Source organism: Pongo abelii, chromosome 19 (genome assembly GCF_028885655.2).
Source record: "Pongo abelii isolate AG06213 chromosome 19, NHGRI_mPonAbe1-v2.0_pri, whole genome shotgun sequence".
NCBI lineage: Eukaryota > Metazoa > Chordata > Mammalia > Primates > Hominidae > Pongo > Pongo abelii.
In genome coordinates, this window is record NC_072004.2 from 96,207,591 (window position 1) to 96,235,134 (window position 27,544).

The 27,544-nt window shown below is 46.1% G+C and overlaps 1 protein-coding gene across 6 annotated transcripts in view; it reads left to right on the plus strand.

Annotated features, from left to right (window-relative positions):
• RPTOR (regulatory associated protein of MTOR complex 1) overlaps positions 1 to 27,544 on the plus strand; it is a 415,958-nt gene that overhangs the window by 191,539 nt on the left and 196,875 nt on the right. For all 6 annotated transcript variants that reach the window (XM_024235062.3, XM_024235063.3, XM_054535892.2 and 3 more), the window contains one exon: positions 14,094 to 14,269. In XM_024235062.3, coding sequence (XP_024090830.1) covers positions 14,094 to 14,269 — 176 coding nt within the window. The remainder of the gene's footprint in view (positions 1 to 14,093; positions 14,270 to 27,544) is intronic.

Below are 27,544 nucleotides of genomic sequence, written 5' to 3' on the forward strand. Positions count from 1 at the left end.
GGGCAGGGCTGGCCCTTGGAGTGGACTGGCGAGGTGACTTGCCAACCAGAAGGGAAATAGGTCACGGGAGAAATAGGGGGAGACACAGGCCCATGGAGGATGAGGTCCACGCCTGCCAGTGGGTGCTGGGAGGGCAGCTCCGGGGGGAGCAGGCAGCAGGAGATGCCCAGCCCGGCCCCGTGTACCTGGCGGTCCTCGGCCTGTGGACACCCTCGCCTTTGGTTTGTGTGACATTTCACAGTTGGTGGGACATTTGTGCCGTTTCATCCGTCTTTAGTCTGCGCAGCTGAGCTGAATGTGGCCGCCAAAGCTTTTGCTGCTTCTCTGTGCCATGCACCATCCCTTTCTGTGGTTTGCACAGGGAGATAAAGGTCTTTTCTGTTGGCATCTTTCGCAACTCCCAGTCCTAGAATTTGGAGGCTTCAGTAAAAAGAAAAGTGATTTCTCTGCATAAAAAATTTAAGAACCCTTTTACCGCTGATGATCTTAAATGAAATTCACAGACACAGCAAAGTGTGTCATTAGCACAGGCAACTCCAGGGTGCAACTGAAGTTCTCCTTTCTTCACAAACGCTTCCCCCAGCCTGAAATCTTCCTCAGCTGACTGCATGCAGCAATCTCCTACACAGCGGCCTTGACAATCATGTGTTGTCTTGTAGCCTCTCTTCTATTGTCGTAAGCTTACTTTACATTTGTTATGTAAACCTGTCAAGAATGCCTCACGTTAAATTGATACTCAGGAAGGATCTATAGATTTGGCTTGATAAATACATATTTGAAAAAACTACCTTTAGTGGTCTTCTTTAGATGTATCTGTGATGCATTAAATATATTTGATCTTTAATTGATTTGTATGAAATGTGACAAGAAACAAAGAAAACTTGATTAGCCATAATTCATGAAAATGATATATTGTTTGCAGTTGTCATAAAACTGGGAGCTTTCCCAAAATTCTTAGAGTTTAACCTTTTTTTTTTTTTCTAATTTCATCTAATTTAAAGTATTGTCTGAAATTGCTTGATATTCTGGACCACAGATGATGGCCAGCACATGGGATGCAGACTGGGGCACTGTGATCCCAGCAGGACCCATCTGCCTGGCCCTGCTTGCTGTCGCAGGAACACCTCTGCACCCACCACGGAGGCCGAGGGGCTCACCCTGCCCCGACACTGAGGCCGAGGGGCTCACCCTGCCCCGACACTGAGGCCGAGGGGCTCACCCTGCCCCGACACTGAGGTAGGTGTCTTTCACAAAGGATCCTGGTGGCACAGGGCACTGGAGCGTCTGGCTGAAGGTGGAGCCTCATGAGAGGAGAGGGGCAAGTGGAAAGTAAGTGCTTTCACTGAACACCGAGGTCAGAAACACGGAAGATGTCTTCATTCTCACCCATCTTCTCCAGCATCACACGATAAGCCCGTCTGTGCAGAAGGCAAGGGCAGAAAACAGGCGTAGACATCAGAAAAGAAGTTAGGCCATCTTTTCTTGAAGATGAAGTGATCACCTGTGTTGAAATGTCAGCCGTTAAGTATCAGTGGGATTTACGGAACACGCCCTCCAGCAGCAGCCGATACACACACTTTTCCAGTGTCCATGGAACATTCATCAAGGTCAGTCATATCCTGGGTCATAAAATAAACCTCAACAAGTTTTAAACAACACAGAGTGTTGTTTAAACACAATAAACACGAGAAAAAACTATGGAAAATATTAAACAACTTATTTCTAAATAATGGGTCAGAAGCCTCAAGGGAAATTAAAAAAAATACATAGAATTAGATGAAAATGAATATACAACATATCTGTATTTATAGGATGCAGATAAAGCAGTATTGAAAGAGAAATTTATAGCACTAAAATGCTTATGTTAGAAAAGAAGAAAGATATCAAATTATTGATATAAATTCCTACCTCAAGAAATTGGAAGAGTAAAATAAACTGAAAGCAGCCAGAAGAAAGGAAATGGTAAAGAACAGAAATCACTGAAATTGAAAACAGAAAAACAATAGAGAAATATTGAAAGCTGATTCTCAGAAAAAATCAATAAAATGGATAAATTCTTAGCAATACTAACAAAATAGAAAAATCAAGAGGGAGATGGGAAAATCTCTATAGATCCTGCAGCCATTTAAATAATAATGAACAACTTTACACTCTTAAATTCAACAACTTAGAGGAAACGGACCAATTCCTCAAAAACCCCCAGCTACCAAAATTCAACCAATTGAATATTCTGAGTATTATCTGTTCAGCAATAGATAATCTGAATAGTCTTAGAATCATGAAAGAAATTGAATTTGTCATTTAAAATTGTCTGAAACATAAATCTCCAGGCATACATGGTTTCACTGGAGACTATTGCCAAACATTTAAAAAGAACAAGCAGAACACTAGTTTTGCACAAGCTCTTCCAGAAGATAGAAGGGTTGGGAACACATTTCAGCCCATTTTATGAGGCCGTTATTATCCTAATGCCAAAACCAGACACACCGTTCAAAAAGAAAATAAAAAACAGCAAACCAATATCTGTCACAAACTTAGATGCCGAAATCCTCAAAACAATAATAGCAAATCAGTACTAGCAATTTATAAAAGGAATTATATGCTGTGACTTAGTGAGTTTTTTTTACAGGTGTAGAAGTCTAGCTCAATGTTTAAAAATTAATTAATGTACTTCATACCAACAGACTAAAGATGAAAAATCATACGATCCTACCAATTGATGCAGAAAACTCTTTCGCCAAAACCCAACACTTATTCATGAGAGAGAGAAAAAAAAACTAGCAGTAAACTAAGAATAGAGAAGAACTTCAATTTGATTTTTTAAAAAATCTGTAAAAACCTACAGCCATCCTTTTACTTACTGGTAAAAGATTGAATGTTTCCCCCTTAAAATTGGAAGCAAGGCAAGGATATCCATTCTTATCACTGTTATTCAACAGAAGTACTGGAAGTTCTAGCCAGTGCAGTAAGACAAGAAAAAGACATCATTGGTTATCAGGGAAACGCAAATCAAAACTACAGTGAGGTGCTACCTCGCACCACTAGGGTGGCAGCAATAAGACAGATGGGTAATAACAAGTGTTGGCGAGGATGTGGAGAGATTGGAATCCTTGCACACTGCTGGTGGGAATGTAAAATGATACGGCTGCTTCAGAAAATAGTCTGGCAAGGTTCTCAAGATGTGACACTGAGGATCTCCCCGTGACCCAGCAGGAGTGTGGCAGGCACTCTAGAATAGCGCTTGTCCCACGCTGGGCACTCACATGACCCCTGCTGGCTTGGCTAATGAGCAGAGTAAAAAGACTCCTCCCTGGCAGTGTGGGGGCCTTCCGATTGGAGGGTGTTGCTGATGTGGGGGCCCTCCAGGTGGAGGGCAGTGCAGGAGGCCGTGGCAGGCAGTGGCAGTGTTTGGACTAAGGTGGTAGATGTTGGCCAGGCAGATGTTTGCATCTGGGGTTCATTGTGAAGGAAGAGTGATTCGCTCTGGATTAGGTGGGGACGTAAGCAAAAGGAGTTAAAGGCAACGCCAGTGTTTTTGGCCTGGGTGGAATGGAGCGGCTGTCTCCCGAGCCAGGAGGACCATGAGGCTGGAGGCTGGATGGAGGTCTTGGGGTGCAGGACACAAGAGCTCTGCTCAGGCAACGTGGGGTGTGGGGTCCCATCAGAGATGTTTGTTCAGCATCTCTTGTAAATTAGGAAGGGTGACGGCATACAGCAGCACACAAGTGGACAAACCCTGGCTCTGCTTTCCTGAGAATGCATCAGAAGGTGGTCAGTGTCATCCTGGAACAGACAGTGGCTGAAGCCACGGGATGGTGACGAGCCCCCATGTGGTTCTTGTGGCTGGAGAGGAGAGGCCAGTCGAGGCCTGCGCTCGGTGGTGTGTGTTGAGTCTGGGAAAAGGAGAGGCACTGACAGACCAGACCAGAGTAGTAGCTGGGGAGTTGGAGAGAAACCAGGCACTCATGGCATCATGAAGTCAGGAGAAGCCTCAGGAAAGCCTTCTAGAAGTAGGGACAGTTAGCTGATTGCTGTGCTGCTGAGCGGCTCACACGATGAGGACTGAGGATGGATTGTTGTATTTGTGGACACGGGGCCATTGCTGGACTTAACAAAAGCAGTGTCAGTGCAGGGTGATGGGCTCTCATGTGATTCTAAACTGTTCGACAGAGGGTGGGCGATGCCATGTGGAAGCTCCTGAGGGAGGTTTGTTTTCTTCACATGGACATTAGGAGAGCATGTGTTTGTGCTAATGGGAGTAACCTGGCAGAGAGGGAAAAGCTGATGTGTGGGAGGGAGAGAGAGCTCATGCTCATGAGGGTGGCCCTTAAGTAGGTGTGAAGGGAACAGGATCCGTTACACGAGGGGAGGAGCTGGCTGGAGGTGGAGCGTGGACAGTGGTCATTCCAGAGGGGGATGGCAGCACATGCGTGCAGAGGCCAGGTTTGGAGGAAGGATGCAGACGCACAGCACAATCAAGTTTAGGAGGAGCAGGTACACACACACACATACACGTATATAAGCACATGCACATACAGACATGTACACGTACACATGCACATAGACAACATATGCACACATGTACATATCTACTCACCTACAATTACATACATATATGCACACACATAGACATATATGCATATAGACATGCATAGATGCCACACACGTGTACACACGCACACACATACACATACATGTCCACACATACATGCACGTACACATACAGTCATATACACAGAGACACCATAGACACACCCACACACATATACACATGCATGTGCACACATACATATATGCACATAAACATGCACACACATGCACACATACATGCACATGTATACATGTGCATACACATGCACACACCTATATACACGTACATACATGCCCACCTATACATACATAAACATACACATATACACGTGCACACAGAAACATGGACATATACACACATGCACACATATACACACAGGTACATGCTCATACATACACACGTGCACATCTACACACTCACCTATACACACACACACACACACACACACACACACACACACAGCTTTTGGTGCCATGCTGCAGCACATTCCTAGTGCTTCACATACGTTCCTTTCTAATTGGTGTTTGTTTTGGAAGGTGGAGTGAGTACATGTGTCTGCATCCGGCCTTATTAGTATGTCCTTTGCGCACTGGGAATAACACCTACTTTATGCTCAGCTCTTACTAGTGTCTCCAGCTTTCCCTCTCCTCCTTGTTAACAGAGTTGGAACCCTTCCCGTCTTCCCGTCTCTCTCCCGAAATCAGCCAAGGCTCTCTCTCTTATGACTCAATTCATTAGAGAAGTAAGCAGAAACACAGCAGCTGATGATGAACAAGATGTTTCCGGGGGTGAAGGCACCCATCTGGCAGGGGGCAGGGCCCTCTTGGCAGGTTCCGCCGTGCAGAGAAGAAGCCACAGGGACCAAGGGAGGCCGGAAGGAGATGTCTAACCTGAGCCGTAGAACGTAAGAAGTTGCCAGCATAAAGGCAGGTAGGAAAGGCATGTCAGTGACAGAGGCAGGAGGAGAGGTCAGGACACGTGATCCACTTGTGTAGGGAGCTCCAGCAGCGCGCTCGGAGTGCTGGGCATTGCCAGGTCTGGAAGAGGTCATCAATTCTTGGGAAAGGTGCCTGCATGGGCTAGAAATCATGGAACAAATCGTAAAGCCAAGTAGTGATTTAAACCCAGATGCTCCTTTTATAACTCACTTTGCTGCTTTGCCCTCGGCAGCAAGGGTTGAGTGCACAGCCCTGGCTACCAGCAGAGCCCTGGCTACTAGCATAGTCCTGGCTACTAGCACAGCCCTGGCTACTAGCAGAGCCCTGGCTACCAGCACTGTCCTGGTTACTAGCAGAGCCCTGGCTACTAACACTGTCCTGGTTACTAGCACAGCCCTGGCTACTAGCACAGCCCTTGCTACTAGCACAGCCCTGGCTTCTAGCAGAGCCCTGGTTACTAGCATAGTCCTGCTTACTAGCACAGTCCTGGTTACTAGCACAGCCCTGGTTACTAGCACAGCCCTGGCTACTAGCACAGCCCTGGCTTCTAGCAGAGCCCTGGTTACTAGCACAGTCCTGGCTACTAGACACCTCTGCTAGAGACTGTCCAAAGAATATGCCATGAGTTAGCTCTTTCTCCCCCTCCTGCCACTGGTCAGCTAAGCCTTTCCCCTAAAAATCACTTCTTGATATAGAGGGTGAAAAATTTCCAGTATCTCCTTTAGTTGACTATGAGAGAAATTAGTGTAATTTCTAATTGACCATCTTCACAGGGTTGTATGTAGAATGATCACAGGGCATTTAGAAGCGTGGGTCGCTAATAGCTAAGTGGCTTTGAAATAATGAATGCTTCATTTGGGGGAACTCGGGGTAACTGTGACAAACCGTTGTTATGAAGGGGCTCTAGTTGGCCTTGGAAGGGCAGGCTTGAGGCTTCTCCACGTCCTTGGAAGTCTCCATCCACCAGAAGGAGCTCCTTCTGCTTTCAGCCTGGATGTGATAGTTACCAGTAATAGGCGCAACTTGGTTTTTAAATTAAAATCTAATATTTGATATACACAATTATATCAACAATATATTAAAAATATGATTTCTGCTTTGCATCTGCTGTTTTTGGTACACTGTGTGTCACATGATAGATGCCACATTAATATCTTTGACTATTAATAGAGTTGGATAAGTAATACACTGACTCCTTTAGCAGTCTCAGCCTTTCTTTGAACTTTGCAAAGATGGCCATTGTAATTAGGTGTTGTTGAATTGAGAATAAAAATTACTTTAAGGCAGAACTGAAAGTGTTACCGAGGAGATGTTATTTTCAGAAATTACTTGGTAAAGACTCCTCTGGAGTTGTTAGTACCATATCTCATTATAAAGATGCCTCTTATATGTATTTGAGAAGGGAAAGAAGCAGCCCAGTGTTGACGTTTTATTTAGAAAATGTGAGGCTGGGCGCAGTGGCTCACGCCTGTAATCCCAGCACTTTGGGAGGCCAAGGCGAGGCAGCCTGAGGTTGGGAGTTTGAGACCAGCCTGGCCAACATTGGTGAAACCCAGTCTCTACTAAAAATATAAAATTATCCGGATGCGGTGGCGCATGCCTGTAATCCCAGCTACTTGAGAGGCTGAGGCAGGAGAATTGCTTGAACCCGGGAGGTGGAGGTTGCAATGAGCTGAGAACGTGCCATTGCACTCCAGCCTAGGCGACAAGAGCAAACTTACATCTCAAAAAAAAAAAAAAAAAAAAAAAAGTGCCGTGCAGGTGATCCCCACTGCCCCCACAGCAGTGCTTTCTGCAGGTGATCCCCACTGCCCCCACAGCAGTGCTGTCTGCAGGGAGCGGACAGCAGGCCTGGGGTGTGCTGCCTGCTTACTTCATGAACTGCGCGTGCACTGACTCCACGTTACCCACACGTGGGGACAATGCAGCAGATGTCTTTTTTGGATCCGGTTGCTGTGTATCGCATCGCAAGACTTTTCTGGATCCTTCCCAAATCCTCCAGAAGACTCTGGAGAGCATTGAAAGATGAGAATCTTTCTTGTGTTTCAGTCCCTAGGCTCCCCGGGAGAAACCCCTTTCGGTACACGTTCAGCTTGGGCTTGCTCTTCGGGAAAATCATGACTGGAATTGGTCACTTTTAGGCCTGGGCACTGTTCACAAGCTTGGCCAATCACAAGTACTCAGCCTTACACACAGGCCTGTTTCTGAAAGATAGTTTCAATTACGGGGTCAATATCTTAGATAAATGCAAAACCAAAACAGCGTATAGGAAATAACTCATCTGTTCAAATAGTTGTTTTTTTTTCCCCCCCTTGGGTTAGCAACCCTGAAGAAGAACGTTCATTGGCAGAACCCTTTGGCTTGAATGTCAGGATGTTTTTAAAAATGCTGTTTGGCTCAGGCCTGTAACCCCAGAACTTTGGGAGGCCGAGGCAGGCGGCTTACTTGAGGTCAGGAATTCGAGACCAGCCTGGCCAACGTGGTGAAACCCCGTCCCTACTAAAATACAAAAATTCGCTGGGTGTGGTGGCGTGCACCTGTGATCCCACCTACTCAGGAGGGTGAGGCAGGTGAATCGCTTGAACCCGGAGGTGGAGGTTGCAGTGAGCCAAGATTGCGCCACTGCACTCCAGCCTAGGTGACAAAGCAAGACTCCCTCTCAAAAACAAAAACAAAACCTATTGGTTCTAATACCCCTAAAGCAAAGAGCTCTCCTGTGTACTCGTCCATGCACCCAGTAGTGTGGTGGGAAAGAAGGAATTCAGCATGCTTCCTCCTGAGCTTGGCAGACAGGTACCAGGTGAGTGGAGCATTGTCATTGCCTGTCACCTGCTGTTGGAACGTCTGCAGCCAGAGGGCATGTCTTGTCTATACATCAGCGTACTTTGGGGGGCTTCTTAAGTAGGTGGGGTTTCTGTCAATGATCACACTGAATCGGGAAATGAAGTTTCTAGTAGGCATATTTGGGATAAAGCTCTTTCTATATCTACCACAGTATGCTTCCAGTGTCCAGTGCGCTCCAGGAGGCGTTGGACCAAGCGCCCGTGCATCTCAGGGTGCAGGCTGAGATAGGCACGGCAGACGCAAACCCAGCAGCGTCTGGACCACGGGAGCTTTGCCTCTCCACCAGACAAGACACAGGCTTCTTTGTCCCTAAGAAAGTCCCCTTCAAAGCTGCTGAGTTCTCATGTGGCTCCTGTACACTGGAGACTCGCCCCACTGCCCCATGCCATCCTGTGTTCTAGTGCTGACTTGGAAGAAAGGTGGTGTTGGTATGAAAAGTGTTAGATTTCAGAAGCTTGGCACAAATGGTTGGCAGCGATGGAGGGACTGCAGTGTTTAGAGGCTGTGGTGGGAGGACCTGTTAGATGGAGGGACTGCAGTATTTAGAGGCTGTGGTGGGAGGACCTGTTGGATGGAGGGACTGCAGTGTTTAGAGGCTGTGGTGAGAGGACCTGTTAGATGGAGGGACTGCGGTGTTTGTTTAGAGGCTGTGGCGGGAGGACCTGTTAGATGGAGGGACTGCAGTGTTTAGAGGCTGTGGTGGGAGGACCTGTTAGATGGAGGGACTGTGGTGTTTGTTTAGAGGCTGTGGCGGGAGGACCTGTTAGATGGAGGGACTGCAGTGTTTAGAGGCTGTGGTGAGAGAACCTGTTAGATGGAGGGACTGCGGTGTTTGTTTAGAGGCTGTGGTGGGAGGACCTGTTAGATGGAGGGACTGCAGTGTTTGTTTACAGGCTGTGGTGGGAGGACCTGTTAGATGGAGGGACTGCGGTGTTTGTTTAGAGGCTGTGGTGGGAGGACCTGTTAGATGGAGGGACTGCGGTGTTTGTTTAGAGGCTGTGGTGAGAGGACCTGTTAGATGGAGGGACTGCAGTGTTTAGAGGCTGTGGTGAGAGGACCTGTTAGATGGAGGGACTGCAGTGTTTAGAGGCTGTGGCAGGAGGACCTGGTGGATGGAGGGACTGCAGTGTTTAGAGGCTGTGGCAGGAGGACCTGGTGGATGGAGGGACTGCGGTGTTTGTTTAGAGGCTGTGGCGGGAGGACTTGTTGGATGGAGGGACTGCAGTGTTTGTTTAGAGGCTGTGGCGAGAGGACCTGTTGGATGGAGGGACTGCAGTGTTTAGAGGCTGTGGCGGGAGGAGCTGTTGGATGGAGGGACTGCAGTGTTTGTTTAGAGGCTGTGGCGGGAGGACTTGTTAGATGGAGGGACTGTAGGGTTTGTTTAGAGGCTGTGGTGGGAGGACCTGTTGGGTGGATGGAGGGACTGCGGTGTGTGTTTAGAGGCTGTGGCGGGAGGACCTGTCGGGTGGATGGAGGGACTGCGGTGTGTGTTTAAGAGGCTGTGGCGGGAGGACCTGTTGGGTGGATGGAGGGACTGCGGTGTGTGTTTAGAGGCTGTGGCGGGAGGACCTGTTGGGTGGATGGAGGGACTGCGGTGTGTGTTTAGAGGCTGTGGCGGGAGGACCTGTTGGGTGGATGGAGGGACTGTGGTGTGTGTTTAGAGGCTGTGGTGGGAGGACCTGTTGCTCAATTCTCAGTACTGGTTAGAAAGTAAATTTAACATAGGAGCAACTTAACAAAAAGAAAAGCTTTTCATTTTGGGGGGCTTCTTTTTGTTTGTTTTTAGGGATGGCTTTGCTTTGTCACCCAGGCTGGAGTGCAGTGGTGCCACCACAGCTCACTGCCACGTTGAACTCCTGACCCCAAGGGATCCTCCCACCTCGGCCTCCTGAGTAGCTGGGACTACAGGCGTGTACCACCACACCAGGCTAATTTTAAACAACTTTTTGTAGAGACAGGCGTCTTGCCATCTTGCCTAGGCTGGTCTCAAACTCCAGAGCTCAAGCATTCCTCCCACCTCAGCCTCTTGAGAAGCCGGGACTACAGGCATGCACCACCACACTTGGCTAACTTAAAAAAATTTTGGAGTGATGGGAGTCTTTCCATCTTGCCCAGGCTGATCTTGAACTCCTGGGTTCAAGTGATCCTCCCACCTCAGCTTCCCAAAGTGCTAGGATTACAGATGTGAGCCACCACACCTGGTTATATAAAAAGAAAACCTAAAACTAGTAAACCACAATGATATTTTTTGCTATATTTCTGCTATATGCATGTCCCTTTGAAAAGGAAAATAGGAATATTGAACTTAGTTTTTGCATAAAGGGCCATTTCCTCCCACTTAAAGTTGTTTCCTTTTTAATCCTCTGCCAGCCATTCTTACGTGGCCAGTGGTAGTGGTGCTGATTAAAATAACACAAGTCTGCCAGCAGTCCCAGACAGACACCGCAAATGGCGCCTTCCACAGTTCAGGACTGTGCACTTCACTCCACGGAGGTCTGCCTCAGATGCCTCCCTCCCAGCCCGTTTCCGGAGGCCAGGGAGAGTGCGTTTCCACGAAGCCCAGGAGTCAGCACCCTCACAGCCTTCCCGTGCCCTCCCAGCACCAGGCACACATGGCCGCTCCCACCTATCCCATCCACCTTTTGTGACGCAGGTCTGAATAGCTGCAGGTCCACGTCGTTCCTGGACCCATCATCTGGTTTAGTGGGCCTGTCACAGCAGACCTGGAAACTAATTTTCTGTGTAGAGCAGGTTGCATTGCCGATGCTATTTTAGCTTATGGAGCCTAGAGCCCAGGAAATGGTTTTAAACATGATTTTGCTTTCCCTCTTCCCTCTTGTTTAAAAAAACCCACTCCTTGGTGATGCGTGGTGATTGTTGTGCGGCATGTAAATATCCCTAATGTCACTGAACTGTACATTTAAAACGGTTAACATGGCAAATTTTATGCTACATGTAATTTACCATCATAAAAAAAACCTCATTCCTCTAGAAATTGCAGTTTTTATTGAAAAGTTTAAATTATATTTATTATTAAGTATATGAGAATTTGATTTGTACTCTGGGTTTAATGTTCCTGTGGTAGAATGGCTTATTAATAAAACTAGCAGTCATTAGTACCTTCCATTTGAGAGATTTGAGATGTTAAAAACAAAGTTTTTCAGAGTCAGATAACAGCGCATTCTGTACCATCACCGTGGTGCGAGGTGGCTGTGAGTGAATACAGCTCTGTGTGTATTTCATTCCAAGAGCACTGGGAGTGCTGTCTGGAGAGGGCTCGGCAGCTTTCTTGTTGGCGTCGTAGGTGCTTGGTGGAGATTCAGAAGGACCTAGAGGGGATAATGGGGCAAAAGCAGCCCTAAAATCAGGGGCAGTGCCCGGCACTCTGGACGCACGTGCTGGCCCAGCTGCAGAGCAGTCAGTGTCATCCTTGGGGCCTCTGTGTCCTCATCGTCAAAGCTCTTTTAACATGGAGCTGAAACCTCATGGAGATGGTAAAAAGCAGATGAAATAGTATATGTGAAAGCGCCGTGAGAAATACTAAGAACTACACGACTAAAAGTAAGGAGCAAGGAAGGAGCAAAAATGCAGACACAGACACATTCTCTCCCCGTCAAGCTGTGGAGCACATCGTAGCCCTTGGTGATTAAAAGCCATGTGTTCTGGACACATCTCAACCCCATCCATATTCATCATCATTTACAATATTCATTTACAATAGCGCCTCCTCTTCATGGAGGCCTGCCACAGTCTGAGTAAACAAAAATGATGTTGTCCCTGTGGTATTCACAAAACAAGCCCTAGGCATTGTGTAAGTCGCAAACAGCATCCAGGCCCTGGATCTGGGACGACCAGTCTCTGTCATGCGATGCTCCGGCCCTCATCCTGACCGCCTGGTCCGCGACCCCGCATTAGCAGGTGGCACTCTCAGTCTGAAGCCTCCTTCTGTACCTTGTTGTTCCACATCCCTGGCCTAGATGGGCAGATGAGGTTGGCCCCTACAGCAGAATGCTTTCCATTACAGCCGAATTATAGGTATTTGTAGACACGTGAATGAAGGAGTTCTGCAAGCTGTGTGGCCCTGTATGATCAGCATTTTGGGGGTTTTATGTTTGCATTCCTTTAGCTATCTACATTATATGCCCAGGCATCACATTTCAGGGTAACTGAAGAGAAGGCAATGCAGATTCCGTCTCACAGCCTGTGGTGTGTTCTTCTTGTTTTGTCTGTTCCCTGTCTCTTTCTGTCCCTTTGTTTACTGCTACCCTTTCCCCTCTCCCCTCTCCCCACAACAAAGGACCAGCCTTGATGATACCGCTGGAGGGACTTTGCAAGCCAAGCTCTCCCAGGGCCCGTGGGGCCTCCCTTCCAGCAGGTGGGCCCTGCATGCAGCCCACAGTGTCTGAGGACTCTGCATCCCCGGAAGGGAGGCATTGCTTGTGCGCGGCTGCTGCGCCTCCCCCAGCTGAAAGCATTCTGTTTGGCGGAACTGGTTCTGATATTTTCCAGCTCTTCTCAGTTATTTCCAGGAGCAGGCAGAGCAATGTGTATACATAATCCCTCATGTGTTATACTTATTAAATTTTACTGGCCAAAATGCCAGGAATTCTTGTGAACATTATTTCTGAAAACGACAGCAAAACCTCTTGTGGATTACCGAAATGGCAATGTAGGTAGCCAGGGAAAGGAATCACAATCTCAGTGCTAGAATAATTGTACTTGGTGGTATAAGGATCCTGTGTTTTGTTGAATGCTGTGGTTTTTTTGGTGAAACAGGAACCCACCTGGTTATCCATGGCAGGGTAGCAAACTAGTGTATCAGACAGTCCTGTCATTTTTTAAACCTTTGAATGTAATGTATTATTTAAAAAGAAGGAAGAGTTACACTTTCAGTTAGATTTCATTTGGTAAAAAGTGAAATTTTCTGTGCATTTTAGTAGTAAACGATTCACTTAGTGCCTTTCTTCCTCAAATGGCTTCACATATGATATTTTACATGACCAAAGTCTCATTGAAATAAATACCCACTGGCATTATTATCCCTACTTTAAAGAGAGAGTAAGTTTTGAATTTAAAAAACACCTCTCCTTTCTCCCTGATTACAAAATTAATTCACGTTTGTTTGTAGAACATTTAGAGAAATCCGATGAAGATGGGAGAAAATAAAATCCCCCAATCCCCTACTCGGGGATGAGTGCTCGCTCTGTCTGTTTTTCAGTCTCTTTTGATGGGTTGCTTTAGTCAGCCCACTCAAACTCACATTTTGTGGTTGGCCTTTGTGTTGGTGATGGAGTTCACATCATATAACCTGAATGTCTTCCCATGTCATTAAACACAACAAAATAAGGTTAGGATAGATTAAAGATTGAACGTTTAAAATAAACCATAAGACACCATTAAAGACCTGGTGGACACTGATACAATCCTAGGGTAAGTAGGGGCCTGCAAAGAGGAAAACCGGGAAGAAAACAGAGTTGACAGAGACACAACCAGGCTGTGCCATCAGAAGGGCCTTGGGAAGGAGACGGCCAGGTTTCCAGGCTTACAATCTGCCTCTGGAGACAGTTCGGCAGCGACGCCTCTCTCCAGAGGACTTTCCAGTGAAAACTCACCACCTGAGTTGATTTATTCTTTCCTTCTGTGTTACAGCTCCAGCTTACTCTTTGGTTGTGACCAGCAGCTAAATCATACTCTCTTTTCCCGAATGTTCTGCCCTTCAGGTAGCTGCAATCAACCCAAATCACCCTCTTGCTCAGATGCCTTTGCCTCCATCGATGAAAAACTGCATCCAGCTGGCAGCCTGCGAGGCCACCGAGCTGCTGCCCATGATCCCCGACCTCCCGGCTGACCTGTTCACCTCCTGCCTCACCACCCCCATCAAGATCGCCTTGCGCTGGTGAGTGGCCCCTGCTGTGCCCCTGGGACCCACTGACCTGGGCTCTCCCGCAGGGACCCCAACCCATGTGGGCCCCAGGCATTCACCTGGTCGCAGGAGCCCACGTGACAGACATGAGTGTACTCTGTCTTCTTTTTGTGTCATTTGGGATTCCAGGTGGAGGCTTGGGTTCTACTCTTTGAGAGCTCAAGATCCCTTCTTCCTTCTGATCTGTTCGTGGGCAGCTCACTGCTTTGCGATTTCCAAGAACACCATCTCCTTATCTTTGTTCACTGTGGAGGTGTCTTAGTACCAGGATTGGTCATGCTGGAAACTGGACTTTCTTTCAGGGGAAGAAAAGGCTGTTATGAAAAAGGAAGTCATTTAATTCCTTGCTTGAGTTGAAGCGTAATCTTTGAATTTATTTTGAGCAATGAAAAAAGAGCCATGATTTTTCTGTCTCCATCCTTTTTAAGTTATAGCCATCGGGAACATAACTGAAGAAATGTGTGTGATATTCCAAGATGGGAGAAGCCGCATTTCAGCCCCGACATCACCGGCAGAACGCACAATGGGATATGTGTGTTTCCTGCCTCCAAATCCAATATTCTCCCCTAGACCATCTTGCCAGTCTTTAATATCTACTTTCCCATTTTATGTTTTGCTGAAAAGCTTATATGTCGTGGCTGTTACCGGCTAGTAGATAAATACCTCTCCCTTGAGGTGCCGTGCGAATGGTGCAGCTGTGCAGCAGACACCGTGCTGTCGGCCGAGGACACTCCTGAGGCTTCTGTCAAGATGGCCTAACACTCTAGACAGTCTCCTGCCTTCTCACTCACAGCCCTGGGTGGACACGGGGAGCTAATAGCACAGCAAAGTAAGGGCCCCCAGGGACACCCTGGGAGGGGCCAGAAGGGCAGGGCAGCCTGAGGGTGCCCTGAGCTGCTGGGTAGAGGAAAACTTGGCAGCTAATAGCACAGCAAAGTAAAGGCCCCCAGGGACACCCAGGGAGGGGCCAGAGGAGCAGGGCAGCCTGAGGGTGGAGGAAAACTTGGCCTTCCTGCTCTGCCTCTGCAGCCAAGTCCAAATTGATCCCAGACCCCAGGGCTGGGGGTTCATGATGTTGGGGTGACTACAGCACAGCCCTCACCTTAACTGTCCCTAGCCCTCCCCCCCAAACTTGAGGGCTACAGGTTTCCACTCAGGGAGAGACCTCCTTTTAGTGTTACTCACCCCAAAATAGTTGGAGATGAAGGGAAGAGGGCTGGGCGTGGTAGCTCACACCTATAATCCTAGCACTTTAGGAGGCTGAGGCAGGAGGATCCCTTGAGCACAGGAGTTTTGAGACCAGCCTGGGCAACATAGGGAGACCTTGTCTCTAAAAAGGAAATAGAAAAATAGCAAGTGCAGTGGCTCACGCCTGTAACCCTAATGCTTTGGGAAGGTGAGGCAGGCAGATTGTTTGAGGCCAGGAGTTCGAGACTAGCCTGGCCAGCATGGCGAAACCCTGTCTCTACTAAAAATACAAAAAAATTAGCTGGGTATGGTAGCACATGCCTGTATTCCCAGCCACTTAGGAGGCTGAGGTACTAGAATTGCTCGAACCTGGGAGGCAGAGGTTGCAGTGAGCCAAGACTGTGCCACTGTACTCCAGCCTGGGTGACGGAGCAAGACCCTGTCTCAAAAAAAAAAAAAAAAAAGAAACAAAGAGGGGAGAGGAGCTGTCTGGAGGGGGCAGCAGAGGGGGATCTGCAGTGTCTCTGCTGTCAGCCAGTACCCCCACCTTACCTGGCTGATGCAGACTCAGCCTGAAAGGGCCACTGTCCTCTGCACCCAGTGGAGCAGAGCTCACTTGGCAAAACTAGACACCTGAGTAGCACAGCCACTACACAGAGAGAAAGCTGAACCAGGGTTATTGTAAAACAAGTGTAATACATACAATCAAAGAAATAAAGGAAGAGACCTGTAACAAGATGTGAGAACAATGCTACAGTTTGAATGTCTTCCCCCAAATGTATGTGCTGGAAACTTAATCCCCCATGCAACAGCGTTGGGAGGTGATTGCATCATGAGGGCTCTGCCCTCACATTTAGGTTAATGTCACTGTCACAGGGGTAGGTTAGTTACTGTGAGAGCAGGTTGTGATAAAAGCAAGCCCAGCCCCTTGCGTTATCTTGCCCTTCCACCTTCTGCCATGGGATGGCACAGCAAGAAGGTCCTTGCCAGATGCCATTTTTGACCTTGGACCTCCCAGTCTCCAGAACTGTAAGAAAGAAGTTTCTTTACTTAGATGAAGAGAAGCTGCTTGAAAAGTCCAAGAATACAGTTAAGTAGGAGGAATAAGTTCCAGTATTCCATAGTAGAGTAGGGAGATTACGGTTGACAGAAATAATTTATTGGATATTTCAAAATAGCTTGGAGAGAAGAATTGTAATGGCCCCAACACAAAAGATAGAAGGTTGAATGAGATGGTGGAATAGAAGGCTCCACCAGTCTTCCCGCAGCAAGGACACCAATGTAACAACTATCAGCACGCACAGAAAGCACCTTCATACGAACCAAAAATTAGGTGAGCGCTCATAGTACCTGGTTTAGCTTCATGTTGTTGAAAGAGGCACTGAGAGGTAGAAAAAACAGTCTTGAAAAGATAAATGTTTGAGGTGATGGATGAGTTGGATAGATCCCAGTTACCCTGATTTGATCATTACGCATTGTATGCATGGATCAAAATACCACATGGACCCCCAAAATAGGTACAACTATCATATATCAATTTAAAGAATACAAAAAAAAATTCGTTATAAATTACTCAGTCTGTTGTAGTCTGTTATAGCAACACAAAACAGACAGACAGACAAGAAAAAGTACTATAAAAGAAGAACAAAGCAGAAACAGGGGTAGGTGCACTGCAATATTTGAAATAAAGAACACAGTAGACAGGTCCCATAGCAGGAGAGACACTGCTGAAGCCAAATGAATGGCCTGGAAGACTACAGTGGGGGCTCACAGGAGGTCATGGGAAAGGATCAAGATGGGAAACAGAAAAGCCAGGAGACGCAGAGAAGGAAAATACAGGCCCCAGCATGCAGACTGGGGGCATCCTGTGTTGAGAGAACAAGAGTATGGCAGAGGTGAAAATACCTGAAGATCTCAGAAATGCACTCCCCAAAATCGGGAAAGCTGGAAGCCCTCCAATTGAGAGGGCTTGTGCCAACCTGAAATTAATGGGAGACCTCCGACCTCAGCACATCTAGTGAAGTGGAAGACCCTCTTGAGGGCACCTTCCCTAACGCCACGTTGTTTCTGAGCTGCTCTCCATCCTTGTTTGTTTGCTCTGTGCTGTCAAAGTCCTTTCTGAACGCAGATCTCTTTTCACGCACCAGTTTATGAGGCACACGTTACAGTGCGCCTACCTCTATTTCTGCTTGTTTCTCCTTTCGTATTACTTTTTCTTGTTTGTCTTAGTCTGTTTTGTGTTGCTATAACAGAATACAACAGACTGGGTAATGTAAAATGAAATTTTTTTGTATTCTTTAAATTGATACATCATAGTTGTCCATATTTGAGGGATCCATGCAATATTTTGATACCTGTATACGATGCGTTAATGATCAAATTGGGGTAACTGGGATATCCATCACCTGAAACGTTTATCTTTTCTTTTTGAGACTGCTGAAGAGACGGTCTTTTGGGGCCTCTATCTCTCTTCTCTGCATCTGCTGGCTTTTCTGTTTCCCACCTCTGTCCTTTCCCACGGCCTCCTGTGCGCCCCTCATTGTAGTCTTCCAGGACATTCTCGGGCTTCGGCGGCCTCTCTCCTTTGTGAGTGTTCTTTTTAACTCTCTGTACTGTATGTCTGATCCCTGTCCAAAGAGGCTTATGAGTGCCCATTTCACGTTACCCCAGGAAGAGATTGGTCCACCTGACTCAGGAGTTCATCCATTCGTTGCCCAAAAACTAATTTATTCAGTCCCGTCTGTGTACGTAATAAGACCCGTGCTAACCACTAACCGCTATAGGAGATCCAAAGAAGCATATTGCCCTCAACAAATGTCTCCTCTGGTTGAGGAGGTAAGATGTGGCTTGAAAATTCATAATTTCAATGGGTGCTTCATGCAAGACGAAAATCTGAACCCTTCAAGGCAATGTGTGATCAAAGACCAAGGGACCTTATGGCACCAAGGGCTGTTGTGTTCCCAGAGGACAGAGAACCATGGCTAAGGGCCACAGGGTTTGAGAAAGCTGCTTGGAGGAGGTGGAACCTGAGAGGAAGGTTTCGCCAGGAGTGCGGTTGAGCTCAGAGAGTGGGCTGAAGTCCAAGTCCATTGTGGGGTGCTTTGAATGCTGCCCAGAGGACCTTGACTTCTCCTGGGACTCTGGCACAAGAGAGCCCCTGAAGGTGTTTGGGTAGAAAAATGACTTGATCAGAAACGTGTTTTAGAAAGAGGATCCAAGTGATGATAGGGAGACTTTGGTGATCATTTAGGCCATTATCATATCAGTGCGGTCTTAAGCTGGTAAAAGATTAGGGCAGAAAGATAGAAAATCACCCAGGGGCCTGTAGGCTGGAGCTTCCATAGACGCACAGTGGACATTGCTGTGGAACAGGCCTCATTTCCACCCATGTTCCCGTCGCCCACTCCCGGTTTCCTGCATGACTGCTTCGGTGCCCACTAACTCCAGAATCAACACCGCACCAGCTCTGCCTTTAGACTCTGCCCAGAGGCTCTGGGCTGGATACTGTATTTGGTGCGACCCTCTGGGGCATTTTTGCAAGTTTTCAGGCAGATGGGTGGGGGAGCAGTGAAGGAAGGAGGAAATAAAACAAAGCACAAGGGGAACCGGAAATGACATCACTACCTTCCTGTGCCTTCCCTGCCGCCCCACTCCAGCTACCTGTCACCAAACCCAGTGCACTTCATCGAGTTGACGGGTTTCTCTCAGGCATTTTGTTCTTCTGCCACGAGTGGGAAGGACTTGGCTTCTCTCCGCACACAGGTGTGCACTCCCAAAGACGCCTGGGCCAGATGTGGCAGTGCGTCCTGTAGTCCTAGCTGCTTGGAAGGCTGAGGCAAGAGGATCACTTGAGCCCAGAAGTTTGAGACCAGCCCTGGGAACACAGGGAAACCCCATCTGTAAAAAAAGTAAAATAAAGAAGCATGCTTTCACACTGAGGGCTGCTGGCCTCGTTATTTCTAAAATGGGTGCCTGCCCTCTGAGTAGGGAATGTGCTTTCTCTGTACCAAGGCATGATGTGTCATCCCAGTAGCCCCTGAAATCCTTGTAGGAGTTAGGACATAGTCAGATTTTTAAAAGTAAGCATTTAGTAGGAAGTGCAGTGAAAAACAAACTGATACAGTTACCATAAGAGGGACTTTGAAATCAATATGCCGTAGTGGTCATCAGATAACCACTGCCTGGAACAATTGAGTGGTGTCTCAGGTGGCGGCTCTTTTACAATAAACTGCTTTCTCTCATATTGAAGTGCGGAAATTAGGTTGAACATGACATTTAGCTAGGTGTCTATAGCCTGTGAGTGGTAATGGACTATATTCATTAAAGAATTATCAAGTGAAATGTGTAGTTTTGTGTGAGCCAAGTTAAAACCACCAGGATTTTTTTTTTTTTTTTAATGGAGGAGTGAGATTGTTTGTCAGACAGTAATTACGTATGTTTTTAGGGTTATAGTTTTATTTTTTTCATTTTGAAAAGTCAATTTATTTTCTAATTAAAAATGAAAGATACATTCTTTTCAGAAAATTACTAAAAAGTTAAAAGTAGAAAAAAAATCATCCAAGATTTTACCATCTAAGGACAACTAGTGTTCACTTTTTGATGTATTGCCTGTTGGTCTTTTTTCTGTGCATGTACATTTTGCACTGACGTAAGTGGACAGAATTTATTATTTCATATCCTTAACCCTTAGCATTATACTAGAATTCCCTGCCCTAGATTATTAGAGACTCTTAGTAAGTATCATTTTATATTTCACTATGTTGAAGTTCCATGTTTTATTTAGCCGGAGCCTAGGGCTTTGGGATTTAGGCCTCAGGAGTATGAGGGTGGGAAGGTTCAGCCAGACACTCTCATGGGAGTCGGCAGACCTGGTTCTGTGAAGGGGCAGACGTACTTGGGTTAGGCTTTTTGGGCCAGACAGTCCCAAGTCTGCTGTTGCAGCACGAAAGAGCCACAGGCAATATATAAACAAATGAGCACGGCTGTGTTCCAGTCAAGCTTGCTTTTTTCTTTTTTTTTTTTTTTGAGACCCAGTCTCACTGTTGCTCAGGCTGGAGTGCAGTGGCGTGATCTCGGCTCACTGCAACCTCCACCTCCTCGGTTCAAGCGATTCTCCTGCCTCAGCCTCCCGAGTAGCTGGGACTACAGGTGCCCACCACCACGCCTGGCTAATTTTCGTATTTTTAGTAGAGATGAGATTTTACCATGTTGGCCAGGCTGCTGTCAAACTCCTGACCTCAGGTGATCCGCCCACCTCAGCCTTCCAAAGTGCCGAGATTACAGGCACAAGCCACCGCACCCGGCCTCAGTCAAGCTTTCTTTAAGAAAACAGGCAGTTGGCCAGATTTGGCCCGGGAGCTATAGCTTGGCACTTCCTGCTCCAGAAAAGGGAACTAGGATTGGGCTGCAGATGACGGCTGTGCGTGTCTGCTGGTCTGCAGGTGACCTGGAGAAGGGCAATGCTCAGGAAGGTGGATTCCCTCCCTCCCTCCCTTTACTGTGTAAATAAGAGAAACGGTTTCTAAGCACGCTGCCCTCATTATGCTGGCACAGCTGCTACAGAATGCGGTGCGCTGGGTAAACAGCATACAGCTTTGCTTCATTTGGACAAAATGTGTACATGTGTACTTGGTGGCAAGCATATTTCTGAATCTTATTTGATGATGAACTTGTTGTTGGAAGACATTGTTCTCTAATTTTTTGTCATTTTTGCCTCAGTCTTTTTCATTTTCAGAAACTGATTTCAATAATTCCAAAATGAGCAATGACATTACTTTCCATATAAATGATTATCTTATTCACCATATACATCAATACACTGTAAGAATCCAAAATATATTTTTTCCCTTGGCTGTTTTCTACTTCTTTGATTGAGTGGCATAATACCATTTTAGATTTATTACGGGTCTATTTGTGTACTACTGAAAATTATAACCCATGGGACTTCATTTGCTGTGGGACTTGCTATAAAACAGATTGATGTCTATTGCACTGTGCTGCGTGCACTAGTATTGTCTGTTAATGAAAATGATAAACATTATTTTGGATTGAATAGAGGTCACAAAACTTATTTCCTTTCTTTCAATTAAGTTGAAGGATTTCCAGGAGTATGAATGTTAATGATGGAGCATTAACGTGTATTTGTCAGCGTGGAAAGTCTCGCTCCTGCGTTGCCCGCAGGAGACGGAAGATGCATGGGTCTCCTGGTGCGCAGGTGGGGTGGAGGCTCAGCGTGGCTCTATCTGGCCAGGCTAAGTGGTTTGCAGTGCCTGTCTCATTTCAGACATTTGCTGTGACATTTGCTTCGTATTTTTTCTTGATGACTCAACCAAGAATCATTCAGAATTACCTTTAGCAACATAAATTCTTGTGGTTTTGATGATAGAGTTAACCGTTTTTTCTCCAAGGAGTCTTCTAAAATACATCTGCTTTGCCAGAGAACACAATTTCTTCTGCCGATTCAGTGCTCTCGGGTCTTTTGCCGCCTCCTTTCAACAACAGTCTGATGACCTTGTCTTCCTGCATATGTGCGAAGGGAGAGGAGCTCACTGGTCCTCCCAGAGGGTGAAGTAACCAGGACACATTATTGAATAAAATGCTCTTTTGTAGTATCCCACTCTGTATCTTAGACCTTAGTCGTAGGCGAGTTTAATTTGGAATTTGCCTCTGGAGAAATGGCTTTATGACGTGGAGCCTTTCACAGTAGAGCCTCAGTATCATGGATCTCACACAGTCCCCGCGGCGGCTTCCAGGCTGTTTCCAGAGGAAAATATTTTTCTCCCCAAACTAGACAGTGTTCTCTCACTGTTCCAGTCTCTTGACATATACTCAATTAAGATGAATATCATAATGTATTGTAATAGAGCTCCCTTTTTAAAAGATGACATGTAGAAACCATCTGATGGATACGGTAAGAAAGGGAATTGAAGCAGACGGAGGGGCACGGGCTGCTGACTCCCTGGCTGAACCCCGTCCTCGGGTGCCACAGGAAAGAGTGAGATTGATGATCCTGGAGGGAGCCCACTCAGCAGCACAGCCGGAGACCTTGCTGGTCCCTTGAGATGGCTGGGTCCCCACTGGGGGTTGGGGTGAGGCCGGAGGAGACAGTGGAGCTGGCGAGGGCCCCAGGGTGCAGGCGAGGCTGAGGGCGCTCGGCTCTCCTCCCATTGCCCTTGATATGCACGGCCTGCTGTGCTGTGTCTGGGGCTCAGAAGACGGAAAATAAGAGGGAGGAAAGAAAGAGTTTGTCCCACCGCCCTTGTGAAAAGAGAAGTAATCCAATAATAAATAAAAGTGATAAAAGACAATTGGAAATACGAAGAAGAAACAGGAAGAAAGACCAGTTGGAAGCATTGAGTATAAAAAATATAATTGGTGAAATAATTGAAGAGATGGATTGAAAAGCAACATTATGGATAGAGCCAAGAATAAACCAGGAAGCTGAGAAGCTTGTTTGAGGAGTTCCCACCAAAGGGACGGAGCTAGAAGGAAGGGGAGAAAAGTGAGAGGCAGAGACAAAGTTTAAATATCTAGGAAAGAACATTTTCTTCTCTCTAAAAAAAGGTAGAAAAGCAGAAAAGACAAGCTTAGTAAATAGAAAGTGTGAGATACGATGGCTAAAATGTTTTGAAGTAAAGTTTTAACTGTAAACGAATTGCATTCACCTCTCAAAGGGCCATGATTCTTGTGTTGGTTAAAATCATGATACAGCAGTCTCTTGTCCATGAGACACAAATTTAAAGCAAAACATTTAAGCCTGGGCAAAACAGCAAGACCCTGTCTGTACTAAAAATTTAAAAATTAGCTGGACATGGTGGCTTATGCCTGTGGTCTCAGCTCCTCTGGAGGCTGAGGCAGGAGGATCAGTTGAGCCCAGGAGTTCAAGGCTGCAGTGAGCTGTGATTGTGCCACCGCACTCCAGCCTGGATGACAGGGTAAGACCCAGTCTCTAAAAAAAAATAAAAATAAAAAATAAGAACATGTATTTCAAAGGTTGGAAATCACAGGATGAAAAAGAGAAATAATGAGCTAAAAGAAAGCTGGGGTGGCCAGTCCCAATATGACTCAAAGCAGAAGCTGAGATAAATTATTGAAAGGGGCAAAGAAAAATGTTGTATTGTGGTAAAAGGAACAGGAAGGCAGGAATGTATATACTGATGATGACTGTGTGCACCTGACAACATGGCCGTGAACTAGGTAAGATGGGAGCTGAAGTATGGATGGAAGCAGATGAATGAGAAGTGTGCTTAAATACAGAGACACCAAGTACAGACAAAGGAAGCAACGTAAATACTACTTTCATCACCGAATTAATTAGCCAGACCTCACAGAGGCACACAGGACCATACATCCAACAGGGAATGCGGACATATGTGGACCATTCACAAAAATAAATCATGCACCCGACTACAAAGAAAGCTTTACTAATCCGGAAGAATCAGCATCGTGTCAACTCCATGGCAGACCACACGCAATGAAGCTAGAACTCAGTAACGAAAGGACAGCTTTAACAAAAGTCTGAAAACTAAAATCTTAAAATCCTTGGATTAAAGAGGAAATACTTTAAAACTGATAAAATACTCATAGCCAAGTGTTATATTAGCACATTTCCTGTTTGTGGGGTGTATGTAGGCAAAGCAGGCGAGGATTTAATACGTTTAGTCAGAAAACAAAGATTAAAACAAGAAAAATTAAATGTTTGCCTTAAAGAGCCAGGGGAAAAATGCAATAAACAGATGAAAAACAAAATGAAGAGAGCAAATCTGAAAGATTCAGGCAGCCGTATGCTGTCCGTCGCATCTCTGCATCCAGAGGGTCTCTGCTTCATTTCCTGGGAGTCCTGCCAGTGCGGGAAGGGGCGTCCAGGGCCTCTGAACACTCTTCTCACAGATTTTCATCTGGGTACTTGCTCTCAGTTCTTCCTTTCAGAGAGCCGGTTGTCTCAGTTCTTGATACTTGCTGACAGCAGGCTTTGGGAGGTGAGTGCTTCATTTTGACTTTGCACCGTCCAGGTCAAAGGCTTCACTTCTCTCACCTCTGCTCAGCCACTTAACGCTTGTCCAACTGTTTCTTACATTTGGTTGACATTTTACAATTACAGGGATAACGGTAGCTAGCATTTTTCGAGCGTCACTGGAGCCATTCCACTAATGCACTCATCTAACACCACACGCCTGTGAGGTGTGGACTGGCGTTAGTGCTTTCAGGATGAGGAAGTTCAGGTTGCTTGGAGAGTAGCTGGTGGAGCCAGGATTCAAAGCTGGGTGCCCAGGCCCCCGAACTGACAGGCTCAACTGTGTGGTTCCACCTGTGTGTCTCCTGCGCAGCGTCTCTCATTTGCCATGATTTCCTTCCTGGGGCTCTCCGTCCTTGTCCTGTTCTTTTTCTCTCGTTATGGAGGAAGTTGAGATCACTATCATCTATAGTCTGTCATGTCTAAATAGAGGTTACCATGACTTACTTAATGTGGTAAGGGCTACACCAGAGCTCTTCAGCAAACCAGCCTAGTGGAGAGACTGGAGACGTCTTCCCTTCGAAGCTGGGAATAAGGCAAAGATTCTCTCTCGCACTAAACAGTATTAGAATTCCTGACCCCCAGCAAGACAAGATAACTCCATAACCAGCAGAAGGAATGTGAACATTTGTAATTATCTGTTTACAGTAAGGGCCATCTAACATAGTTCACTGATTCTAGCATGTACTTTTTAAATTTTTTTTAAGATGTGATCTTGCTTTGTCACCCAGGCTGGAGTGCAGTGGTATGAACATGGCCCACCGTAGTCTCAACTTCTCAGGCTCAAGCATTCCCCTCACCTCAGCCCCCCAGGTAACTGGGACCACAGGGGTATGCCACCATTCTGACTAATTTTTGTATTTTTTGTAGAGACTGTGTGTCACCATGTTGCCCAAGCTGGTCTCGAACTCCTAAGCTCAAGAGATCCTCCCACCTCAGCCTTACAAAGTGCTGGAATTACAAGCGTGAGGCACCACGTCTGGTCCTTTTTTAAAAAATAGAGACAGGGTCTCTCACTTTTACTTAGGTGGGAGTACAGTGACACAGTCATAGCTCACTGCATCCTTGAACTCCTGGGCTCAAGTGATCCTCCCGCTTTAGCCTCCCAAAGGGCTGGAATTCCAGGCATGAGCCACCACGCCTGATCCCAGCATGTGCGTTTTCACACTTAACATATCTGAGGTCCAGAAGCATGTTACAATAAGTAACATACCTGTTTAGTTGGCAGTTCTTTTCCTTTGTTAGTAGTGTATAGAAATGCTTGCGAAGGTCCACCTAGAGGTGTGCAATATACCCTTTCTTACTGCTGTTTGTAAGCTCACTGTCACTAGGGAAAGAAACAGGCACCATTACTGAACTAGGTGTTCATGTACCAGCAATAATTTATCTCAAAATTTAATGCCATTTATAGTTTTTAATTAAAAAACTCTCAAATGTATGGTCTATTTTTCTTTAAGTCCAGGAAAAAAAATACATTAATCCCTAAGTAAGTAGAAGAAAAGAAATAATAAAGAGAAGAGCAAAAATAAACAGAAATTGACCCAAAAATTTGTGAAAATTCATGAAACTAGTTGATAGTTTTTGAAAGGTTCATTAAAATTGTCAAAACTTTTTCTAGAGTGCTCAGGAAAAATAGAAGGAAGATACAAATGACTTTCATCAGAAATGAAAGAGGGCACATCCTTACTGATCCTACAGATGTTAAAAGGAGAATAAGGGGCCAAGTGCGGGGGCTCATGCCTGTAATCCCAGCACTTTGGGAGGCCGAGGCAGGTGGATCGCTTGAGCCCAGGAGTTCAAGACCAGCCTGGGCAACATAGCAAAACCCCATCTCTACAAAATATAAAAATTACTCGTGCGTGGTGGCACATGTTTGTAGTCCCAGCTACTTGGGAGGCTGAGGTGGGAGGACCACCTGAGCTGGGAGGCATTGAGGCTGTAGTGAGCAGTGCAGTGATCATGTCACTGCGGTCCAGCATAGACCACACAGTGAGACCCTGTCTCCAAAAATGAAAATTATAAATAAATAAAAGAATAAGGGAATCATTTTAATCATGAAGGACCATATGCCAGTAAATTCTTCATCTTAGAGGCAATGGATAAATTCTGTGAAAGACACAAGTTATCAAATCTGACAAGAAGAAGAAAAAGAAAATTTGGATAGGATATATCTGTTAAGTAAATTAAATTTCTGGTTAACAACCATACAAAGACAACCCCGCACCCAGATATCTTTACTAGTGAATTTTACCAAACCTTTAAGACTGAACAGAGTAGACAGACAACCTTTGTGAAATTTTTAAATATCTGCTGACCGTATTAAGTTGCTGTCCCAAGGCTCGGTGTAATTAGTAATGGTAAAAGCTAAGAAAATGCGTACAAGGTTACTGCCTAACTATTGACTAATTTGACTAAATTTTATGCACCTGGGGCCTTCTAAAAATCAGCTTATTTCCCTAAGAAAAAGTGTTACTTGAATTTTTTTTTTTTATGATTTTATTTTATTTTATTATTTTTGAGACGGAGTCTTGCTCTGTCGCCAGGCTGGAGTGCAGTGGCACAATCTCAGCTCACTGCAGCCTCTGACTCCCTGGTTCAAGTGATTCTCCGGCCTCAGCCTTCTGAGTAGCTGGGATTACAGGCATGTACCACCATGCCTGGCTAATTTTTGTGTTTTTAGTAGAGATGGGGTTTCACCATATTAGCCAGGATGGCCTCGATTTCCTGACCTCGTGATCCGCCCACCTCAGCCTCCCAAAGGGGATTACAGGTGTGAGCCACCGCGCCTGACCACGTGAATTTTTTTTAAGAGCAGTTTGCCTTTATATTTTTGGTTCACGTTGGGACTTACCTTCTAGTCGTTTACTGTTGGCTCACATTTCCTCTTCTCCTATGTCTGTCTAACAGGAGAACCATGGAGTGCGTGATCTCACTTGGGGTCTCAGTAGGCCGCTTAGTGAGTCCCAAAGACTTTTGTGAGAGTTTGAATGCAACTGTGTGTAATGTATCTGGAGGACTCAAGGGCAGCAAGTATACACAGTATCCTT